This window comes from Mastigoproctus giganteus, chromosome 6, assembly GCF_048544385.1.
Source record: "Mastigoproctus giganteus isolate SK-2022 chromosome 6, ASM4854438v1, whole genome shotgun sequence".
Classification (NCBI taxonomy): domain Eukaryota; kingdom Metazoa; phylum Arthropoda; class Arachnida; order Uropygi; family Thelyphonidae; genus Mastigoproctus; species Mastigoproctus giganteus.
The window spans coordinates 230,478,864-230,498,812 of record NC_143580.1 but is presented as its reverse complement, the minus strand read 5'-3'; the positions used below and the strand labels follow the sequence as shown (position 1 = coordinate 230,498,812).

The following is a 19,949-nucleotide window of genomic DNA, read 5'->3' as shown; positions in this document are numbered from 1 at the left end:
GGGTCGTAAATTGCTGGAACAAACTTCCATCTATCTTCTTGGAAGTTTTTTTTTTCTTTGGCTGATACTACATAAGCTGATACGCTTGCTTTCTTGCATCACATACTTCCATTATTACTGATGCACTCAAGGTATTGCCACTTAAATATTAATTTTGGTTTTACTGAATAATTATATATTTTAAAATTTATGTAGTGTTATTAATATTTTTCGAAGTCAGTTGTTACTGTCCCGTTGATTAATTGTAATTTAATACTCCTTTTTTTTTTTTTTTTTAATAGAAACGTCATCTATGGGAAAAAGTGCAAGGAGACCTCGAAATGGTAACTTTTGACAGAACTTCGACGGGAACTTTTTTAAGTTTGTTGTCTTCGTCACTAGAATTGTTGCGCTGAGAAGTGTCGAACAGGGTGCAGAGAGACGGCACGAGGGGGGGGAGGGTCGAGAGACGGTCAATAAAAGAACTGCCCCATAATCCAGTGTCCGCAGTACGGGCAATGTCGGTCACGTGTCTGTGGCGACGTATAGTGAATCTGGCTGGCTGCCACTCCGCCAGACAACAGCACGCGGAACGCCAAGAATGCGCAACTGCAGCGGCTGCGCATCGATGTAGATAGTGTCGCCCGAAATATCCCGCCAGCCAGCAGGCTCGTCGGTCTCCAAGTTTGTGAAGTTGTGGATTGCGTTCTCGTTGTGTCGCCACTTCACACTCTGTCTTTTGCCGTGTCGAAGCTAACGGAACGACTTAGTCGTAGCCGTAGGATCTAAGCCTAACCCGTACTGTGCCGGTGTAAGTTGGGAGCCCCCTCGGGCCCCTGTTCTCAAGATGGCGGACCCAAGCGAGGGCGGATCCGAACAGGATGATGTATCATTTCTGCGAACAGTAAGTACATTTCTACTTTGTAAACTTCTGTCCCGGGGTGAGACTCCTCCCCCCTTCTTTTCCTTCCTCCCCTCATTGATCGGGGCTAAATGGGTAGTTTACTTATTGTTTTATTTATTTAGCCAACTGACTTTATTAAACGAAAACTTCGTCTGAAAGAATCAGATGTGTGCGTTAGGATGAGACCCGAGGGGTGTAGGTATGTTAGACGTAGGAAGACCTTCGCGGACTTCCAGAGACAGAAATAAACTTAATTCTGGGACGGGAAAGGAAGAGGCTCGCAATAAGGAACTAATAGACTTGGAAAGGTAGCGTTATCTACACGAGCGACAGATTCTATTATTGTACCTCGTGAAAGTCTGAATCAGCACTCGAATATGCCTGGGAACACGGGGTGGCGTAAGTAGAGCCACACTCAGATCGATTGGCTTCTTGGTGTGAGCCGCTCAGCGATTCCTTGGGGAGAAAATGTTCTAGAAGTAACGCACGGCGTCGCCTTATAGGGCACGACTAAGAAGACACTTTTTCCATCTCCTTCTCTGCAAATAACAATAAAATACAGTTATCATAAGGAAACTAACGATCTACTTATAAATCTTCGCGTACTCCTTATATTGGACAACCATTAATCCAGTGACTGTCTAATCCGGATGGTATATCCCGAAGTGGCATTCAAGTAATAGAGGAAAAAATATTAAATACACACTGCGCAAAATATAGATTGACATTTGTAGTGTTAAATGATAATTTTCTGCAGACGTTTCTTTTTATCGGCTGTTTTGATAACAAATTATTTTTTTTCATTGTCACTTGCATTCTCAGTAACAACAATCGTCTGTTTCTTGCATTTAATCGTCTGCTCCTCGCATATATGATATGCGCAACAAATGTTATTCAAAAATGACGAAACTACCATATCACCAGGTTTACCACCATGAGGGGGCCCCGTGGAGTCAAGGATAGGAGGGATTTGATGACGGGTCACGTGGGAGCGCTCGGTAATCTGGCTGAGGGAACTCAAAATTTATAGTTTCGCCGCTGCTATTCAGCGTCCAGTGTCTTTGTCTGGTCAGCTGAAGGACTGGACATTAAATGTCTCAATTAAAAAAAACAAAAACATGTATATACTTGAATAATTACAGAATGGCAAAAAATCGATGCTCAGGTTCTTGACCCTGTTAGCCTTCAATAGTAAAAGTCAATAAGCGGTCAGTATTAGCGCTAATAACAGATTTTGATTTAGATAACACGAAAAAAAAATTCTTAATTAAACTGTACGATGCTATGTATATATAACTTAAAATTTTTTTTAAATAATGCAGACAATAATTTCCAGCATACATACACACTTCCCGCCAAAATATTAGCGACTTTTCTCTATTTGTATTTTATATACGAGGATGCCAATCAAAGTTTGACATCCAGATGCTACGCTGGAATTAGGGCCTAGAAGCCTCCTCATCCCCAAGGGCCGGCCCTGCCAGATGGCTCAAAGACAAGCCACTGGATGCCAGATAACAGTGGCAGATATTACATGAGATATGCTGCAGCATATACACACTACCCCTCCAAAATATTAGAAATCCTACCATAATTTCATTTACATAGTGCAAAGGAAATATATTCAACTTACTTGTTACTTGCATAAGATCGAATAGTCGAATTACTGATTTACTGGCGAATAATTGCGATATATCAGTTCACGTCCATTCGAATGCATGGGGAACTGCGAAATCGTAGGTTTTGCAACCGTCTTCCCACCTCCTATCCGTAAACTTAGCCGAGTGGTCAGAAGCAGGAGTGCAGCAGCACACGCTCTTTGAGTAGACAGGGGTTCAAGCCCCTGATTGCAAAATACGGTCGATCTGCCAACCGCACTGGACCAGCGTGGAAGATTATGGGCCATTTACCTCAACATGAATTGAGGATGCTTCCATCCTGCAGTGGATTGATAATGGCTGCAGTTTACCTTTACCTTGTGGTACGATGGATTCAGATTCTCTTTGGTAGACCCTTGGGTCGGAAGGCTACCGCACTTAGCGATGGATGCATCATATGTCGCCCCAATAAGCTACAGCAGCTGGAATGTTCTCATGGAATGGATTTGGTCCGGTTATGTCTGAAAGGACAACAGGCGTCTGCCGCATGTTTAAGAAATTTATTCCATCACTTACAGCCTAAGTACTTCATCTTCACCTCAAAGACGGGCACTTTGAAAACGATAATGCTATTGGCCGTTGTGTTGGATCTATTCGCAAGCGGTTCCAGAAACAGATGAATTGAGTCCGTCTTTTTGTCGCCTCCATCCAGTCTCCAGATTGAACTGCACTGAAAATCTGTGGTACGCATTGTGTGCGCGCAGACCCCTACCCTCATCACCGAAGGAACTGTCACCGAACGAACAATGGACATGGCAAAACTTATACAAGATATCTTCCAGCTATAAGTTGAATCCATTCCAATTCGACTTTGGTCGGACTCTAAACATAAGAATTATAATTCAGTGAATGATACGATCTGAGTGGCAGCCATCTTGTGTTTTTCACCTTGTAAAAGATGAAAACCACAAGATGGATCCCCTGACCCAGGGTATAAACAGAAAAAATAAAATAATAATAATTAAGTAAATAAATTTAAAAATATGTAATAATTATAATTTCGGCAATCCAGGATTATAATTTCTATTTTTGCAAATAGGTTAAAAATGCATACGGCAATAAATATTTAAAAATTGTGGGAAAACTGCGTGAAAAACGAGAGCGAAATTTTTAGGACTAATTCATTAAATAATTGCTTTTAGCATGATTATCATTAATTTTAATTATACGAACTTTATGGTCGTCCTAAAAATCGGTAAGTTTTTTGGCATCCCTTAGTATATTTAAGCGCTGTGATTACAGTCCAGTTATTAAAAATAAACAAAAACCAGAGATAAAATTTTAATGCAAATTTAATTCATAGTGCCATTTTTAATACATTTTGCAGTAAACTGTAAATAAAGCGGTAAGCGTATATAGTACGCCCTTGTGACAACTTGGTATCACTCTTATTATTGCTGTATGCGGAAATGGGCTGCTTTGATTATGTATTTGAGCAATTCCTTGTTGACTCTTCAGTGCTGTGTTGAACATAAAATGTGGAAATTCGTTTCTTTGTAAAATATTCTACTGAAAATTTTCTCTGGAAGCAATGCCTCAGTATGGAACCGTGATAAGAAATCAACGACTTTGAAAGTTTACTTTTCGAAAACTCGAAAAGTAAATTCGAAAACAAATACTGACGAATTTCATGAACTTCTTTTTTTTTTTTTGAAGAAGAAGAAGAAGAAGATTAACAAATTCTTTTTTTTTTTATTCAAAATGGAGAAATAATATATATTTGTGTAAAAATATATATGTCATAAATTGGAAATATGTCGGTATCAATCAATTTATGTCTTTCTAATACGAAGCAAGATTTGATACTCAAGTCCACTTTTTTAAGTCGTCGGAACTTGCGGTGTGTACACTGCTCGACAAAAGTAAGAGAACAATGTTTGTCGCCTGGAAGTGTGGCATGCAAATTCCAAGTATCCAATAGAAATCGATCTACCACCTTACAGAACCGAAAATTATTCATGTCTCTAAAAACGCGAGTTGCAACCTTCACTTCATTCCTGTTTTTTGGCGTGCTCGGTGGGATAGTCATCTCTAGTACTCGGGATAGCCAATCATCGTCGTTTAGATGATTCTTTGAGATGGCGGGCCATTGACACGTTGGCTTAATGTGTTACACAGTGTCCTCTCGTCACTATGGAAGCAGTTTCAGGAGACAGGAACCATTAGAAGAAGAGCTGGCCAAGATCACCAGAGGGCTACGTCAACCAGAACAGACCGCTGTTTGGGTCTAATAGCAAGGCGAAATCCTACGATGTCCTGTCATAAGCTGTCTCTTGAGGTTGCTGCGGCCACAGGTGAAAACATTTCCAACCGGACTGTGTTAAGAAGGCTCAATACAAGGGCACTCTACAAAAGGAAGCCATTGGTTTGTATTCCATTAACCACAAACCACCGCAGAGTTCGTCGAAACTGGTGCCATGAACATGTGACTTGGAGCCCTCACAAATGGGGTATAGTTCTATTTTCTGAGTCCCGTTTTAGTTACAAACGGATTCAAGACGTTATTTCATCTGGAGACAACGAGGAATGCGGTACCATCTTTCCAGCAGAGAAAGTGGCACTTACGGTGGAGGCGGTGTTGTCGTGTGGGGCAGAATAATGATCAACGGCCGCATCCCTCTTCATGTTTTTGATAACTGCGTAGAAGTACCGAGAACGGATCTTCGAACAATATGTGCGACTTTTTCGGCGTGTGTTTGGCACAGATTTTCTTTTCATGCACGACGTCACTGCACATAGAGTTCAAGTGGTTTAGGAATATCTTGAAACTGAAGATATCCAACGACTGCGGTGGCCAGCACGATTAGCAGACTTAAATCCCATCGGGAACATGTGGGATGCCCTTGGACGTCGCATTGCATGCCGACAGCCAACTCCTCGGTCACTTGGTGCGCCAAGGTCTGCGCTGGTGGAAGAATGGGATTTGTTGCCCCAGAATCTTATAGACACCCTTATATCGAGCATGGTTCACCGGTGTCAGGCTTGTTTAGCCGTTGAAGGGTATCATATGCTGTACTCGTGTCACGTGACCATATTTTCGAGCATTTTGTTTCGACTTCTGTAATGTGACCTTTTTGGTAATTCATATACAACCCCTATAAATGTCCCTTATACCTGTCCAAAGTTTCTCGCTGTTTCCTCATTTCATCGTTATTCTATGGTACGCCACCAGACCAAGTTTTGATCCACTTCATCGCAAGCTGCATGAGTTACGCTACGTGTTCTGTTAATTTTGTCGAGCAGTGTAGTATACGAGGTTCTTATAGTCCTACCTGCATTCTCATCACCGTTAATGGACTTGTTGTCTACCCCACCCCAAAAGCTGTTCTTTTGTCAATAAACGAATATTTATTATTATTTTACTAGGCAAATTGAAACAAGTCTCTCTCTGTTATATGCCTCTCAAAGAGTTAAATGCACCCTTAAGCTCTAAATAACAATCAGCTAACTTCCATGCCGTGTGTATTTGCTGTATAAGGGATGCACCCTGGGAAAATGAATGGCGTCAAGAGAAAGATTTAGTAAGTTTTCATTAGAATAATTACGTCAAGGGCAAAAGGAGGATTCAGCGACCACAAACACACTTTTGGGGTGTGTCCTTGGCACTGGAAAGAATTTCTCTCATCGTGCCCTTTTGTGGCCAAGCCGCTTCGCTCAATTACTTTTCCTGACCAATTAATTTTCCTCTTTTTTTCTGAGTGTTTGACAAACCACTTTCACAGAAGTATTTTCTATATGCCTAATAGACAATTCAAATTTGATACTGTTTTCAGTGCTCTTTCAGTTAATTTGATTTCAACAAACCAATCATTGGTAGAGCAGTTGAGGGCAATTCAGTATTAATGAAATTTCCCAAATATCGAAATTTGAACTCTTTTTTTTCAATCGTACTCAAGGACTCAGCATCACATAGGAAGGTCTACCTACGCCATCTCATAATGGGCGTGCTTAATTTCCTCGCGGAAATTTGCTTTCTGAAATGTATAGTTTAATTGTCCCTCGAACACACAATTCTCTAATTGCCGAGGCGCTGTCTATAGTTAAAAAGGTAACCTCGTGTCGTGTGCGTTGTCAGTGCGATTCTTGTCACGTAAATTGAGCCACAGCGCCAGTTGTAGTGACGTGCACTCGCTCGCTAGGAACGCCCACCTGGTTCCTTTTCGACTTCTTTTTGATCGATCAACAAAACGGAAAACTTGCATACCCCTGCTGTGTACCGATGGTTATTCTAGAAAAGGTCAAGGAGCTCTGCAGGTCCACTTAAACATATCATCTATATCCTCTATTTGTATACATTCTGTATTGATCAAACTGATCATTCCTTCCTTTGATTACGTGTCATAGATTATACAGCATTTTGAGCACTGGATGTATAGCACAGATTCATTATTCATCAGTTGTCCTCTACAAACTAGAATTATTGAAAAACCACTTTCGATGAGAATTCTCCTGTTCCTTGCTTGCAAAGTTTGGAAATCTCTTTATGGTGTTCTGTGTGTACTCACCATGACAACAACAAAATTTCATTTGTTGTTGTCTGGTTTTAGGTTCATCAGCGACTTAGACCATATTACGCCGTATATATCGTGCCTCTAAATTGCACGTGTTCTGTGGTCGATTTGCCTGTTTCTGGATGAAAAATTCCAGTATCTGAGAAGAAAAGCAGTGCCACCTTCGCCTGAGACGGATTAACTCAGCCACCTTAATATTTCATCGCATCATTGATGGAATTCGAACTCAGGTCTTTTCCCCGGTATGGGAGATGACGTTTATTCTGTCTACTAACCATGAGGGTGACCAGGCCTTGGCCACACGGTATGGAAGGACAACGATCCTAACCACGTGCTACCTTCGAAGGTGCGAAACAGCCAAACTGGTACAAGGGCTAGCACAAGGACTATGATCAATGTACTTCCTCCCCGTGCCGAAGAGACCCTAGTTGCTCAATCGAAGATGAGGGTTACATAGTTTTTTTTTCCCCATGGGATTTTATTGCGAAAAACAGGCAAAAATTATTTAATTTTATTTCGAAAAACAGGCAAACCGACCATAAAATACATAAAATTTACAGATACGATAAACTGACGCCTCACAGCTTTAGCTGCCTGCAGAATTAATCTAAAACAATCAAAGGAAACTATTCAGTTAAAAAAAATTACAACAGAAACAACGAGCAATCCATATTTATCTCTTTGAGAGAAATATGGGTTGCTCGTTGTTTTAAGTGGACCTGTATTTATGAACAAGAAAAGATGTGCTGAGTGTATCGACTCCATATTTCTCTTTGAGAGATATGGAGTATATATCCCTTTGAGATATGAGAGATATGGAGTCGATACACTCAACACAACTTTTCTTGTTCATAAATATGACCCAAAGGCCAGTTAATTAGTAAGTAAATATGGCTTAAGTTAGAAAATAGGCCTTGTGCGTCGGGTTGCATTATATCATCAAAGCAGTGAGAGTCGGTCGTCGCAAGAAACTTTGATGATATGGCTAAGTTGTTGATACTCCTAAAACCTTATAACAACCAACCAATGAGAGGCAAGTGAGACGTTGCGCCATCCTGTGGGAATAACATCTTATGCCATTTGAGTGGCAAATGATATTATCAGCTGCAGTTTTTTCCTGCACTTGCCCACACATATTTATTAGTTCTTACCATCCAGTAAACAACTTCATATCACCTGAATACTGAGATTGTTCGTTTGGCGATTCAGTTGTTGTGTTTTGTGTTGTAGTTCGCTCCCGAGTTTCTGGGAGAACAAAACCATGCTAGCCTCGCCTGAGACCGACTAACTCAGCCACGTTATGAAAAAGGCCCATAAAAATGCTTCAAATCATCGAGGAACTCGAACTCACGTCTTTTCCACCTGGTGTGGGAGGACGGCGATTTTATCAACTGTGCTACCCACGAGGGCGGCGATTCAATATTTGATAATGTGCTTCGCTGATGCTAGCTGTTGCGCGACATAGCGAACGAATCCTGTATGGTTCGCTATCATCTTTGCAATCACATCTCCTGCATTCACCTTTGGGCCGACCAGTTCGCTGCCATCAATAATTGTGAATCTCGTTTGTGCAGCAGTGCGACTATATTTTAGAAAGATGTTGGAATTTCTGGATGCCCAGAGGGGAAGGGAGGAGGAAGTCCTTTTGAGGTCTCCATAGTTATAGCATTTTGTTGCAACAGCAGAGAGGGTTGTTACCACAAAGCAGTGAGAATTAAATTGATTATTTTGATGGCATAATTTTTTTTCAAAACTCTGACTTGTGTGCCACTATTTAATCTCCCATTCAAGTTTCACATGTTCTTGTAATAAAAATATCTGTTTAGGCCTGTTTGTGTTGATTAAATTCACAAAATATCATCACACACTATTGGCATTCCAGTAGAAATGTTTCTTTTTAGGAACGAATTCTCTTGAACTATTTACACCTTTTGAAATCATTCTTATCTAAACAGGCATAAATGTATATCAGTTTGAGAATGGAATTCGTGACTAAAGTTCAGAAACCATCCAGTAAGTACAGACAGTTCGGAACCATCAAGTACACTTTAAAATAGACTAAAACAAGGGTTTCTAACCAGGGAGTTTCGCCTAGAAGGGGGAAGTGAAGAGAACTACAGTACGTAAGGGTAGGGTGCATAAATATGAGAAGCCACACAAAATACACCAATTTTTTGGTTTATTTGTTTCATTTCTTTTCATTGCATTTTCGAATTTGAAATGGTGTCTTGTTCATTTAAGTTATTTTAATGCGTGGAACGTGGTTTAAAACAGCATGACTTCCTTACACTATATGGTTGATACTAAATAAATAAAAATAAATAAATTTTCTGTTTATACTCCGGCACGACAACCAAGTCAGTAGAGTTTACAATAAATCGTCAATACAAATATTTATCGTATTTAGTAGTCACGGGCTTGAACTACTAATAATAAGGGGGGGGGGTGATGGTAGGGCAAAATTTGATGGGAGAGATGAATACACCAAACGGTTAAGAACCTCAGGGGAACGATACTGTAATAAAGATCGTTAAGGAGCATGAATTTTTGGATTTTTGTAGGAGAGAGTGAGAGTTTGGGGTTTCTTCTGAATTAGTTAGCGCACACCTTGAGACGTGTCAGTGTACAGTGCAATTTGCTTGAAACTGCGAAAGTCTTTCTCATAAAGAAAGCACGGATCGTATTTTAATTTTTTTGTTTTCTATTGGAAAAAAAAACAAGGAAATCGTTGTCTTTGTAGGGCACTAATAATTCTTGTTCCAGTCGTGTATTTACAAAAGAGAGCACGTGAAATTGGTCTATTTTTCCCCGCAGGCGAAACGAATCACTTGCTTGTATATTTTGACATTGGTGAAAATTTATCGTTGGGGTGGTGTACACTCACTGGCCAAAAAATTAGAAACTTCTTGCAGTTGGCCTCAACAGATAATTAAACGTACGGTATGAAAATGTAAGTTGTCACATGGCATAACCAAATTCCTTTTTGTCAGATGAATACTGTGCACTTTCTTCGGGCTTCTTAGTTATCATTGGAAATGGGATCATGGTATCTGTCATGGAAAAGACGTGATCTTTCCGATTTTCAGAAAGGTTTTATTGCTGGAGCACGTTTAACATGGCGTGGAAAAACGATTGAAAAAAAAAAACAAAGGAAATTAAGTGTGTCGAAAGAAACCAACTCAAACGTTACAAGTGGAAGACAAATGGAGAATGCAGCTCTAAAAGGAAGAAAAGCAGCAGATAACGAAACTGCAGCAATTTATTGCGAATTTTGTGTCAGAATAGAAGGTCTAACGTGCAGTAAATGACTGAAAAATCCAATTTAAGCAAAGAAAAAACATCCGTTTACAACGGAACTATTCGGCAGGAGTTGAAGAATCTGAGATTTGGCAGTGGAAAAGATCATATGGTCTGATGAGACCATATGACTAATAGAAAAATATATGGTCTGAGTCTCGATTCACACATTTTTTTTTCTTTTTGCACCAATGATATGATGAAAGTATGGCGTGAACCACATGAATCCATGCATCCAGACTGTCTGGTGTCCACCACTGAAACTGCTACAAGTGGTATCATGGTATGGAGTATATTCTGTTAGTTCGAACTGGGTATTTGTGCCGTTAGAAGGCCGCTGAATATCCGTCGTATTGGACCACTTCACCTTACAGTGCTTCGTTTTCGCCCGGATTGCGATGGATTCTCTCAAGCTGCAACTATCCACTGTGCAAAAGTTGTATCTGAATGGTTCGAGGAGCATTCACAAGAATTCACATTTATCCTGGCTGCTTAATTCTCAAAATCTGAATCCGATTGAAATGTCTGGAATATGTTGGAAAGGGCAGTTCAGCTTCGCAGTTCGCTACCTACCACAATACAACAGCTGACAAATATCCTGATGGAAGAATGGTCAAATGTTGTGCTAGACTTCCTCAGACCTAGTAGAATTCGTGCCAGGACGTGTCGAGGCTGTAACTCGGACAAAAGGTGGCTCTACTAGCTTTTCCATAAAGGTTTCTAATTTTTTGGCCAGCAAATGTACAACACAAAGCTTACACATTTAGCATGATTGAAATATATCAAATGAAGTGAATTAAAAAATTTTATTTCCTTTCTACACGCACTTCCCACAAGTAAAACAACAACAACACAGTATTCGTTTCACCAATATTTGAAAGTGTCACACTGGAGCATTTTTGATGTTCTCGCTGCATAGTAACTGCCGTTGGAAAAGTTCACGCCTTGCTACGCCTGGAAAAGGATTTTTCATTCCTCTGAATAAGCCAATGAACGAATCGTGCAGTGAATGCCATTTACAGACATTATGCGCTGACCCCTCATGGGCTTGGCTGTCTCGATGAAAATTGTAATCCACGTAACCCAGAAATTTTCGCGCAGCGACTTCCTCAGTGTTTTGAATAAATATCAAGTTATGGTGTATAAAGGATTAAGTGCCACGGATCTTGAATACAATGGTTTCTAATTGCGTTTACTTTATAGTTAATATGACTGTTTTTCGGGATGAAAAACATGAACAACCGATAGGGAGTTGATTAAGGGAGACACCTGCAGCCCTCTCGAGACCGACTAACTCTACCACGTTGTCAAAAGTCCTAAATGTTATTTCCATTGAGACGGGATTCGAACCCATGCCTTTTACAGATGCCTGTATAATAATTGGTGATGTAAATAGAGAGTACTGTCGGAGAACGAAAATATTCTGATAAACTTCTCCAAAAATAATCGTCGCCCGGGTACTGACGCCTTTCAGCCAACATATTGGAGATATAGTTCGTGATGGTGATCGTAAAATTTAAATAAAAAAGAGACTTTTCTTACGATTTAGATGGAGTTATTCCATTTAGGAAATTTAGCACCAGAAAATGTTTATTTGACGCATTACCGGGCGTATTTTTATGTCAAAACTGTTTACTTTTCCACGTGACCAAAATGCAGATGGATTGTGCTGTTTCGTATTTTCCTTAAACTGAGGTCAGTGACCAACGTGGTTGGTGTATATACCGCAAGTTCAGAAGCACTAAAATGCGAGTTTCACTTCAACCAGTAGTTTGTTTTCTTTTACGGCCAATTCTATTACACATATTTGAGTACATGTCACACTTGGCTTCAAGCGCTCTCAGCATTTCATAAAGGGTCGCTTTTTTATGATACCAAATACGAAAGGTTGATGAGGGAAGCCAGAAGAAACTTTATATTCTTTGAATATCTCGGTACCCTTAAGAGGCAAAAGAAAAAGCAATGATTTTCTTAGATCGGATCTCCTTCTGCATCTCGAAACTGTTTTTGTCTAATGCCTGCTCTCTCACCCTCGGGCTATGGAGCAAGTATTAGATCAATACAGAAGAAACTTGTTGACATTGGACTGGGTCGTTTTTTTTTTCAAAAACTATATGGCCCAGTGTAAGAGGAATTTGGGATTACGGAGTTCCTATGGAATTATCTTGCTCATCTCTCTGTCCACTTCTAGGATTAATTCCTCTCCCCCGTTCCGCTGCTTTTTAAGCCCTTAAGGATTTTCAGATTTAAACAGTGGTCCCTAAAGGGATGCTTCAGACAAGTGATTGGCAGTCACAGAGAACAGCATAACCCCCTTTTCTTCTGACCCCCTTCACAGGTGTACCGAGAGTTTAGAGTTGATGCGGTAATAATTGTGTGTGGTTGGAGGTAAGGCGGTACTGCAGCGGCACAAGGTATCGATTGAACTGCGGTGCGTCCCTCTCAGCCGTGATGAATTTTTATTGAACTACCGAAAGACAGAGAGCGTCGCAATGACCCTGTCTCTACTGGTGGTGTCACGCTGTTGCATTGTCGTGATCGACAAGTGATCTAATCTGAATACCGCATTGATCTTCAAGTGAAAGACTCGATTGGCCCCACTACTAAAATGGCGCTATAAAAGAGAAAGAGAAAGAAATAGAAGTATAATGATTTACTTGTCCTTAAAGATAAGTGAATCATTATATTTGTATAATTTAATCAATATTTTAGACAATCACATCTGAACCAGTAAATAAAATCCCCAACGTTCTCGATGTGCAAGAAAATAACATTTTATCAAGAAACTTCTACCCACCCGCCTTCATTTTTATATCAAATATTTCAAAGAAAACCGAAGAAAGCAATTTCGTTGATCCCAGGCACGAAAGGGTGTTAAAAGCTGTACTATTGAAGTACCGTGGATTGATGTGTGAGAAGACAGAAGATACTCGTTAACATTGGACCTTGCAAAAAACCCAACCAATACTTGAATTTCTGTAGATTTTAATTTTCAGGAAGGAAAGTTGAGCCAAAGAACAGAAGTAGCAGAGATTAATGAGGAAGAGAAATGTTATTTCTGCGAGATTGTAGTTGGACAGTGATGGATGTTGACTGGTAGAGACAGATGTTTGGACTGGTTTGGAGGCAAGAGGTAGATTTAGAGTTGTTAATTAAAAAAAGGGCCATCGAAATATCTGTAGAAAAGGAATGCAGCAGAAAGTGAACGTCTGTATGATAATGATCGGAGCTGGGATTCATTAATTGACCTGACTGCTCTCTCTTTGAATAGAGTCTAGGGGTTTGAAAGAGGTTTTGGGGACACCACTACAAATATAGGAAGGATTTGCCATGGTAGGGTAGATTTATGATTTGTACAGAGTCAGGATCTGTTTAGCAGAAAAGTAACGCTTAGTGCAACCGAGAAAACAGGCGAAGCCATATTTGTGATAAGCTGATGCCAAAAAAAAAAAAAAAAATTAATTAATTAAAAGCCAGAATTGTCCCCCAGTAAAGATCTTATTCTGAAATATGAATGTCGCTGAAGATGAGCATGGCAGCAACAGACTCTATTTTGCAAGAAGTAAAACAGAATTTTAGACAAAGTAATTCTTCTTCTTTTAGCTGGAGAATTATTTGGAGATCGGCATTTATAGCGATGGATGTTCAAAGAGCAGTAGTTGTACTAGAGTCCCATAGTTACTGTCCAGTAAGCAAGACGAAAACGGGGTCTTCTGCACATTGCAGACTTTAAAGCTATCTCCAGCGAGTTCTAAACGTCATCTAAAATTGGCCACAAATTGTTCTGTTGCTGGAATATAAATTGTGAAGTCAAATACTTTTCCTTCGCCTCAAACAGACTCAATCTTTTGCCCAAATTATGGTGTGCAGTGTTATTTTCAGTTAAAGAAATACAGTACATACGATGCGATGTCCTCTCAAGAAATTAAAAATATCTTAATACATTTGCTGTGCTTACAGACATAGTGCACACGTGTAGATGAGGTAATTCTCGGTTTGCCCTAATATGGCAGTTTTTTGTGCTTTAGATATAGTTATATCAAGACCTCATCTAAGTTTTGGAGTCCTAAAAGCAGCCACTTAGTTCTCTTATGTTAAATCCAATTCTTTCCACATCTGTGGAAAAGCGCCATTTCCATTCGCTACTCCTTATGTGCTTTTTTCCGCAAGTGATACATAAAGTTGATCCGTCCTGAATGAGGTGTGCGTGGTTTTTCCTCCTATAAATTCTGATTTTTCATTCGGAAAATAGACGATATATTGATGCCTCGTGGTCTTAGCTGCTTGGCCGTTGCAAAAAACCCAACCAAAACTCGTGCAGCTGATATTGCATTTCCGTTTTAGGTTTTATTCACGGAATCCATTACCAATCCAAACGAATGAGATTTGTACCAGCGCTGCATAGTGGCAGCGAAGACTGATGTTCCAATCACTTTTAGTGTCATTTTTCGTTATGATGCGTTCGTTACTATAATGGCGCTTACGTGACACATTCTGCCACGTATCTGAAGATAGGTCGTAAGTTACACGATAGCCGTGTGGGGACGCATTAAAAGTCAAGTAGGGTTCTTCGATAACGAAAGCTCAGTCAGCAAGATTTTGACAGCAATCGGAATGGTGGAAAATGTCATCTGCTGATAATTAATTTTAGACCTGCTGAACTGGCAGAATTTCCAAAATTTTCAACCAGATTATCTTGCTTCGATTCCTCGCAAACGTTGCGGTTGGATTTTCATAATTTCTCTCAAGTTTCTCATTACTTCAATGTTCGGGTTGTAAAGAGAATTACAGTCTGTCAAAAGTTTTAATAGAGGATTAAGAGTGAAAGGTTTTTCATCAAAAGACTAAATATCAATTTTCGCTTAATATCCGTGAAATCTGTGCTACACACACACACGCCACCTGTGAACAGAAAATGTGAACTGCCATTACATTACTGAACGTACTGCGATTCCTACTTGTCTAGATAAAATACCTTAAAAACATAGTGACTTCAGATGTCCTCCAAAAAGAATAAACTTTTTTAGTCTGTAATATAAATAGTCCGCATAAAATGACTTAAAAAACTTTTAAATAGATTTACAAGACAGGAAGTTGTGACAGCCAAGCTTTCCTGCTTTTTCGCTCATATTTCGTGTTTAACGTTTAGGTTTTTAACGAAAAGGTTAAGGCAATTGCATCATGTTTTTTCATAAGTGAATTACCAAATTGGTAAAATGGCATCGTTTTTATCATATCTCATATTGTGAATACCTTCACAACGAGTTGCATGATATTGCACTATCTCGAATAAGTAACGCTTCACCAATGGAGAAGACCATTGTTACTTATTCTCGGTGGATACCACTACCCAGACGGCCGTTTCAAGGCTATTTGGCCTATCATCGGTGTGTGGGTAGGTGCCCAGCCCAGATGGTGTATAGCAGTACTACACCATTTGGCGTCTCTCATATTATGGAGTTACAATTCATAACTGGGTTGTCACTATTGCAACACCAGGATACATACTCACCCACCGAAGAAGGGCCAGATAACCCTGAAACGGTTACCAGGAGAGCCTGATGCTGCCAGGAGTTTCCAAGATTAGGTAACAACAGTCTTCTCTACTGGGGCAGCGTTGCCTATTCGAAGAGTTTGAGTTTTTGAGTGGCATGAGTTGAAGGAGTTACTGTCCATTTCATTCTTCTACACCGTTTCTTTTCCTCTTCCACTCCTACTGTTACTTTTCCTCTACCTTTTTGCTTTTCTAAGTCTAATAGGGACAAGTGGACAGTAGAGTTATTATCCCACACATATACAAAATTGCCTTGAAACAACGGCCGTCTGGGTGGTGGTATCCACCGAGAATAAGTAACAATGGTCTTCTCCATTGGTGAAGCGTTACTTATTCGAGGTAGTGCAATATCAGGCAACTCGTTGTGAAGGTATTCACAATATGAGATATGATAAAAAAGACGCCATTTTACCAATTTGGTAAAATGGCAATACGAAAAAAACCATTATGCAATTGCACTAAGCTTTTCGTTAAGTGAATCTTCATGTAGGTTGAGGCTATAGCCCTGCCATACTCTTTCTGTTTAGGTTTTAGTGTTTCTAAATTTCTCTATTAGGTCTGTTTATGTATATTCTATTTTCATAATTTTAATACTTTTTGTTTTGTTTCCTTTTGACGATCCCTGGTTTCCAGTTCATCCCAATTGCAATTCACTGGAGTCATTTTGATGTGAGCGTAGTTGTGGGTCTGCTCAAATATAAGTAACCCGCTTCTGATTCCCGTTTCAATCAAGTGATGGTTTCAAGTAATTTCTATGCTGGTCGCGTGTTTCTCCAGTGAAGGTCAGAAACTATTTTATCGTTGTGCTGACGGAGGACATGTGAAAACATACGCCGCATTGAATAAATTTCGGAAAAGAGATTCTACAGGAGAATTGGAGTTGTTTTTCTTGGTAATGACAGAAAAATTCGAAGAATATTACTAACAAGCAAACTCTCTTCTAATACTTTATCTCATTCTACCGAGTATAGTTGGACCATGCGTCAAATTGGCTTTCTGAATATGTGCGCGAATGATGACAGATGCAATTATTCTCATCTATTCTTTTGTTCAGAGAACAAAAGAATTTTGCCTCTCTGTTTAGTTCAGTCAGAGGGACAAAACACTTAAGTTTTTTTGCCACAAAACGAACTATTTTTTGAAAGAATCTTTAAATGAGTCTACAAATTCCAGAATATTACTGTTCATACGTTAAATTTTAAATAAAGTTATTTTGAATAAGCGTAGATTCGTCGAAAATTTGATTTTGGCAAATAATTTACATGAATTGATCACACTCTTAGACAGAATCAATGATCCAATGGCCCGCGGACCCCAAATCCGACCCCAAAATTACATCGAATCACCAGCCCAAATCTTTGACTGCGAGAAGACAATAAGTCCATACTTTAAAAACAGTTTAAATGCTTTGAAACCAATATAAACAATGAGTCCATCCTTTAAACACTTTAAAAACAAATGTTAAACCATAAAAAACATTAAAAATCCACTGGAACATTAAGGAATTAAAATAATTTATTTATAACTAATTGATGTAGAACGTATTGAGCCATTGCAGCTCTGTCATCTATTAATTAGTTTCTAAAAATACGTTTTCAAAATTAACAGAATTAATTATAAAACGAACAACAGCAAACAAATATGTACGTATCTACGAACAGCCTCGAAGTAGAAAAATGTTTTGACTGACAAAACATTTTAAACGACAAAAATTATTTTTGAAAACAACATTTTCATCTCTACATCTGTACTTTGGGCCCCCTCTGCCATAGACCATTACGACTGGGCAATAATCATCAAAATATCCTTTTTTTTAAATTGATTTTATAAACATCCATGAATGTGTCTTCTTGTTCATATAACAGAGGCCTTAATGCGATATGCTTTTACAAAAAAAAAAAAAAAAAAAAAAAAACAAATAAACAAAAAAACTGCCATATTAGGGCCATCCAAGAATTGTCTTATCTACCGGTGCGTATTATGTCTCTGAATTGTGGATATTTTCTGGTCAGTTTGCCTATTTTTCTGAATGAAAAATTTTGCTATGGTCGCCTGAGACCGAGTAACTCGGCCACTGAGTGAAAAAATAAAGTTCCTCGTGTCATTGACGGAATTGGAACCATAGTCTTTTCCATCCGGTGTGGGGAGGGCGGTGATTATAACCACTGCCTGTGAGGAATGCTTAACATTCAAATAAGAGGGATGTAAAAGTAACTGATTTAGGCATGGAAATTAGGTTATTTCTATAGTGGGGGCGCACAAAATATGGATTTAGCCATCAAGAGGACAACTACCCCTACATATAATGAGATTAAGTTCCCTGCGACTCAGGTGGACACAGAAAGTTATGGAAATTAATTGAACAAAACAGGAAATTATGTATCTTGAGTAAAAATGAATTCGAGAAAATACAGTATTTAGTTATTTTCTTTCGGTAGTGCCCACTTGTGCAGACTCATAGAGGTGCTGATGCGGCTCTTAAGCCCTCTGAATTTGAAGACTTGTAATAGTCTCTTCGTACTGGTTTTTGGAAATATTTTGTGTGTGAATCCTTAGAACTACTGGACCATAGGTAGCGATGTTTGTGGACCACTCTACTGCTACCTTTAATACTTTTCTTGTTCACCAATACCGAATTTGGTTTTCAGCAGAACATCATACAGAGTCGGTAATGTGCACACTAAATTAGAAAATGGTAGTTAATTCTGCCAGGTTCTTAACATATAGCTCAAATTGAAATCTTTAATTTTAACTGAACCCTGATACTCTAATACGTGATTTAATTAACATGTAATGAACTTGCCAATACCATCGTAATTTTCTGCTCCACCTGTATATCACCAAAGCAGCTTAAGCCATTCGATGAAGTCTTTCAGAAAGTTGAAAGCCAGCTACAACTTTCAGAATAATGGTTTTCCGATCATTTATCGTTTGAAAGAGATGAGGTGTCATTAGAGATGTTTCAATTCATGAGTTATGGTTTATGTCTGATCGCGTGTTGTTAGGCATATTTCGATAAGCTCCTATTGAATACTTCCATTTTTAAATGAAAATAAAATTGCAAATGTGATTATTTCAAGAAATACAAGAATTAAAGAGCATTTTATAACATTTTACAAAAAGCATAGCAATTAGGACAGATTTCAGTTTCACAAATATTGTATAGTTTGAGAGACATTCGAAAGACTTCTCTCAGAGCTTCTGAAACTGTGGACTGTGTGTAATCGCGAGTTGTTTGTGAAATTAGATGGAAAATGTCTCGTTCAAGCCGACAATGCAGTCTGAGTTGCATTTATCTGCTTATCAGTTATTTACAGCCTCTCCAAAATGTTTGGTTTTGAGTACGTATACATTGCCACTAGTTTGGTGTCCTCGTGCACAGTTGGTATAATCACTGTCCTCCCCACAGAGGGTGGAAAAAACCGCAGTTCAAATCCTCTCAATGACCCGGGGAATTGTTGTTGGCCTTTTTCACAACGTGACCGAGTAATCGGTCTCAGGCGAGGGTAGCATGGATTTTGATCCCGGAAAGTCAGATTTTTCGTCTATCAAATCGGTCACAGAACACGCGCAATTTACAGATATATGGTCTAAGTTGCCCATGCGCCTAAAACCGTACAACAACCAACAAAACAAGCTACTAGTTTAGTAGCATAAGTAGGTTTGACTTTATTAAAATTGAAGTTTTATCAAAAAAGCATTTGACTTTCGTATTTTCCTTAAGTGGTTTAAAGAGACTTTAAAAAAAAAAAAAAAGACAGGCAACGTTAACTAACAGTATTACTCATTTTATTAATAATAATTACCAATACTGATTAATTAAAATAATATATCCAATATATGATTAATCTTTTCAACTCTGTTAGAGACTAGAATTTGCTATCAGTAAGTGCTAAGTTACGATTTATTTCGATTTAAAAATCAAAGTATTATTGCCAGTCACGGCATCGATGCCAGTGATAATCCGGCCAGATGGTTCATGTATATGCACTTCTCTTCTTTTCTTTCCGTCCTATTTCAAAGATGCTTCTGGCACCAAAAAACTC

General features: G+C 39.0%; 1 protein-coding gene across 1 annotated transcript in view; it reads left to right on the top strand.

Annotated features, from left to right (window-relative positions):
• Positions 1 to 626: 626 nt before the first annotated feature.
• The window catches only part of LOC150085070 (ryanodine receptor-like), a 180,105-nt gene continuing 160,782 nt past the window's right edge, over positions 627 to 19,949 (top strand). Inside the window, exon 1 of the mRNA XM_090376769.1 lies at positions 627 to 883. Within this exon, the coding sequence (XP_090232895.1) occupies positions 827 to 883 (57 nt within the window). The 5' untranslated portion in view covers positions 627 to 826. The remainder of the gene's footprint in view (positions 884 to 19,949) is intronic.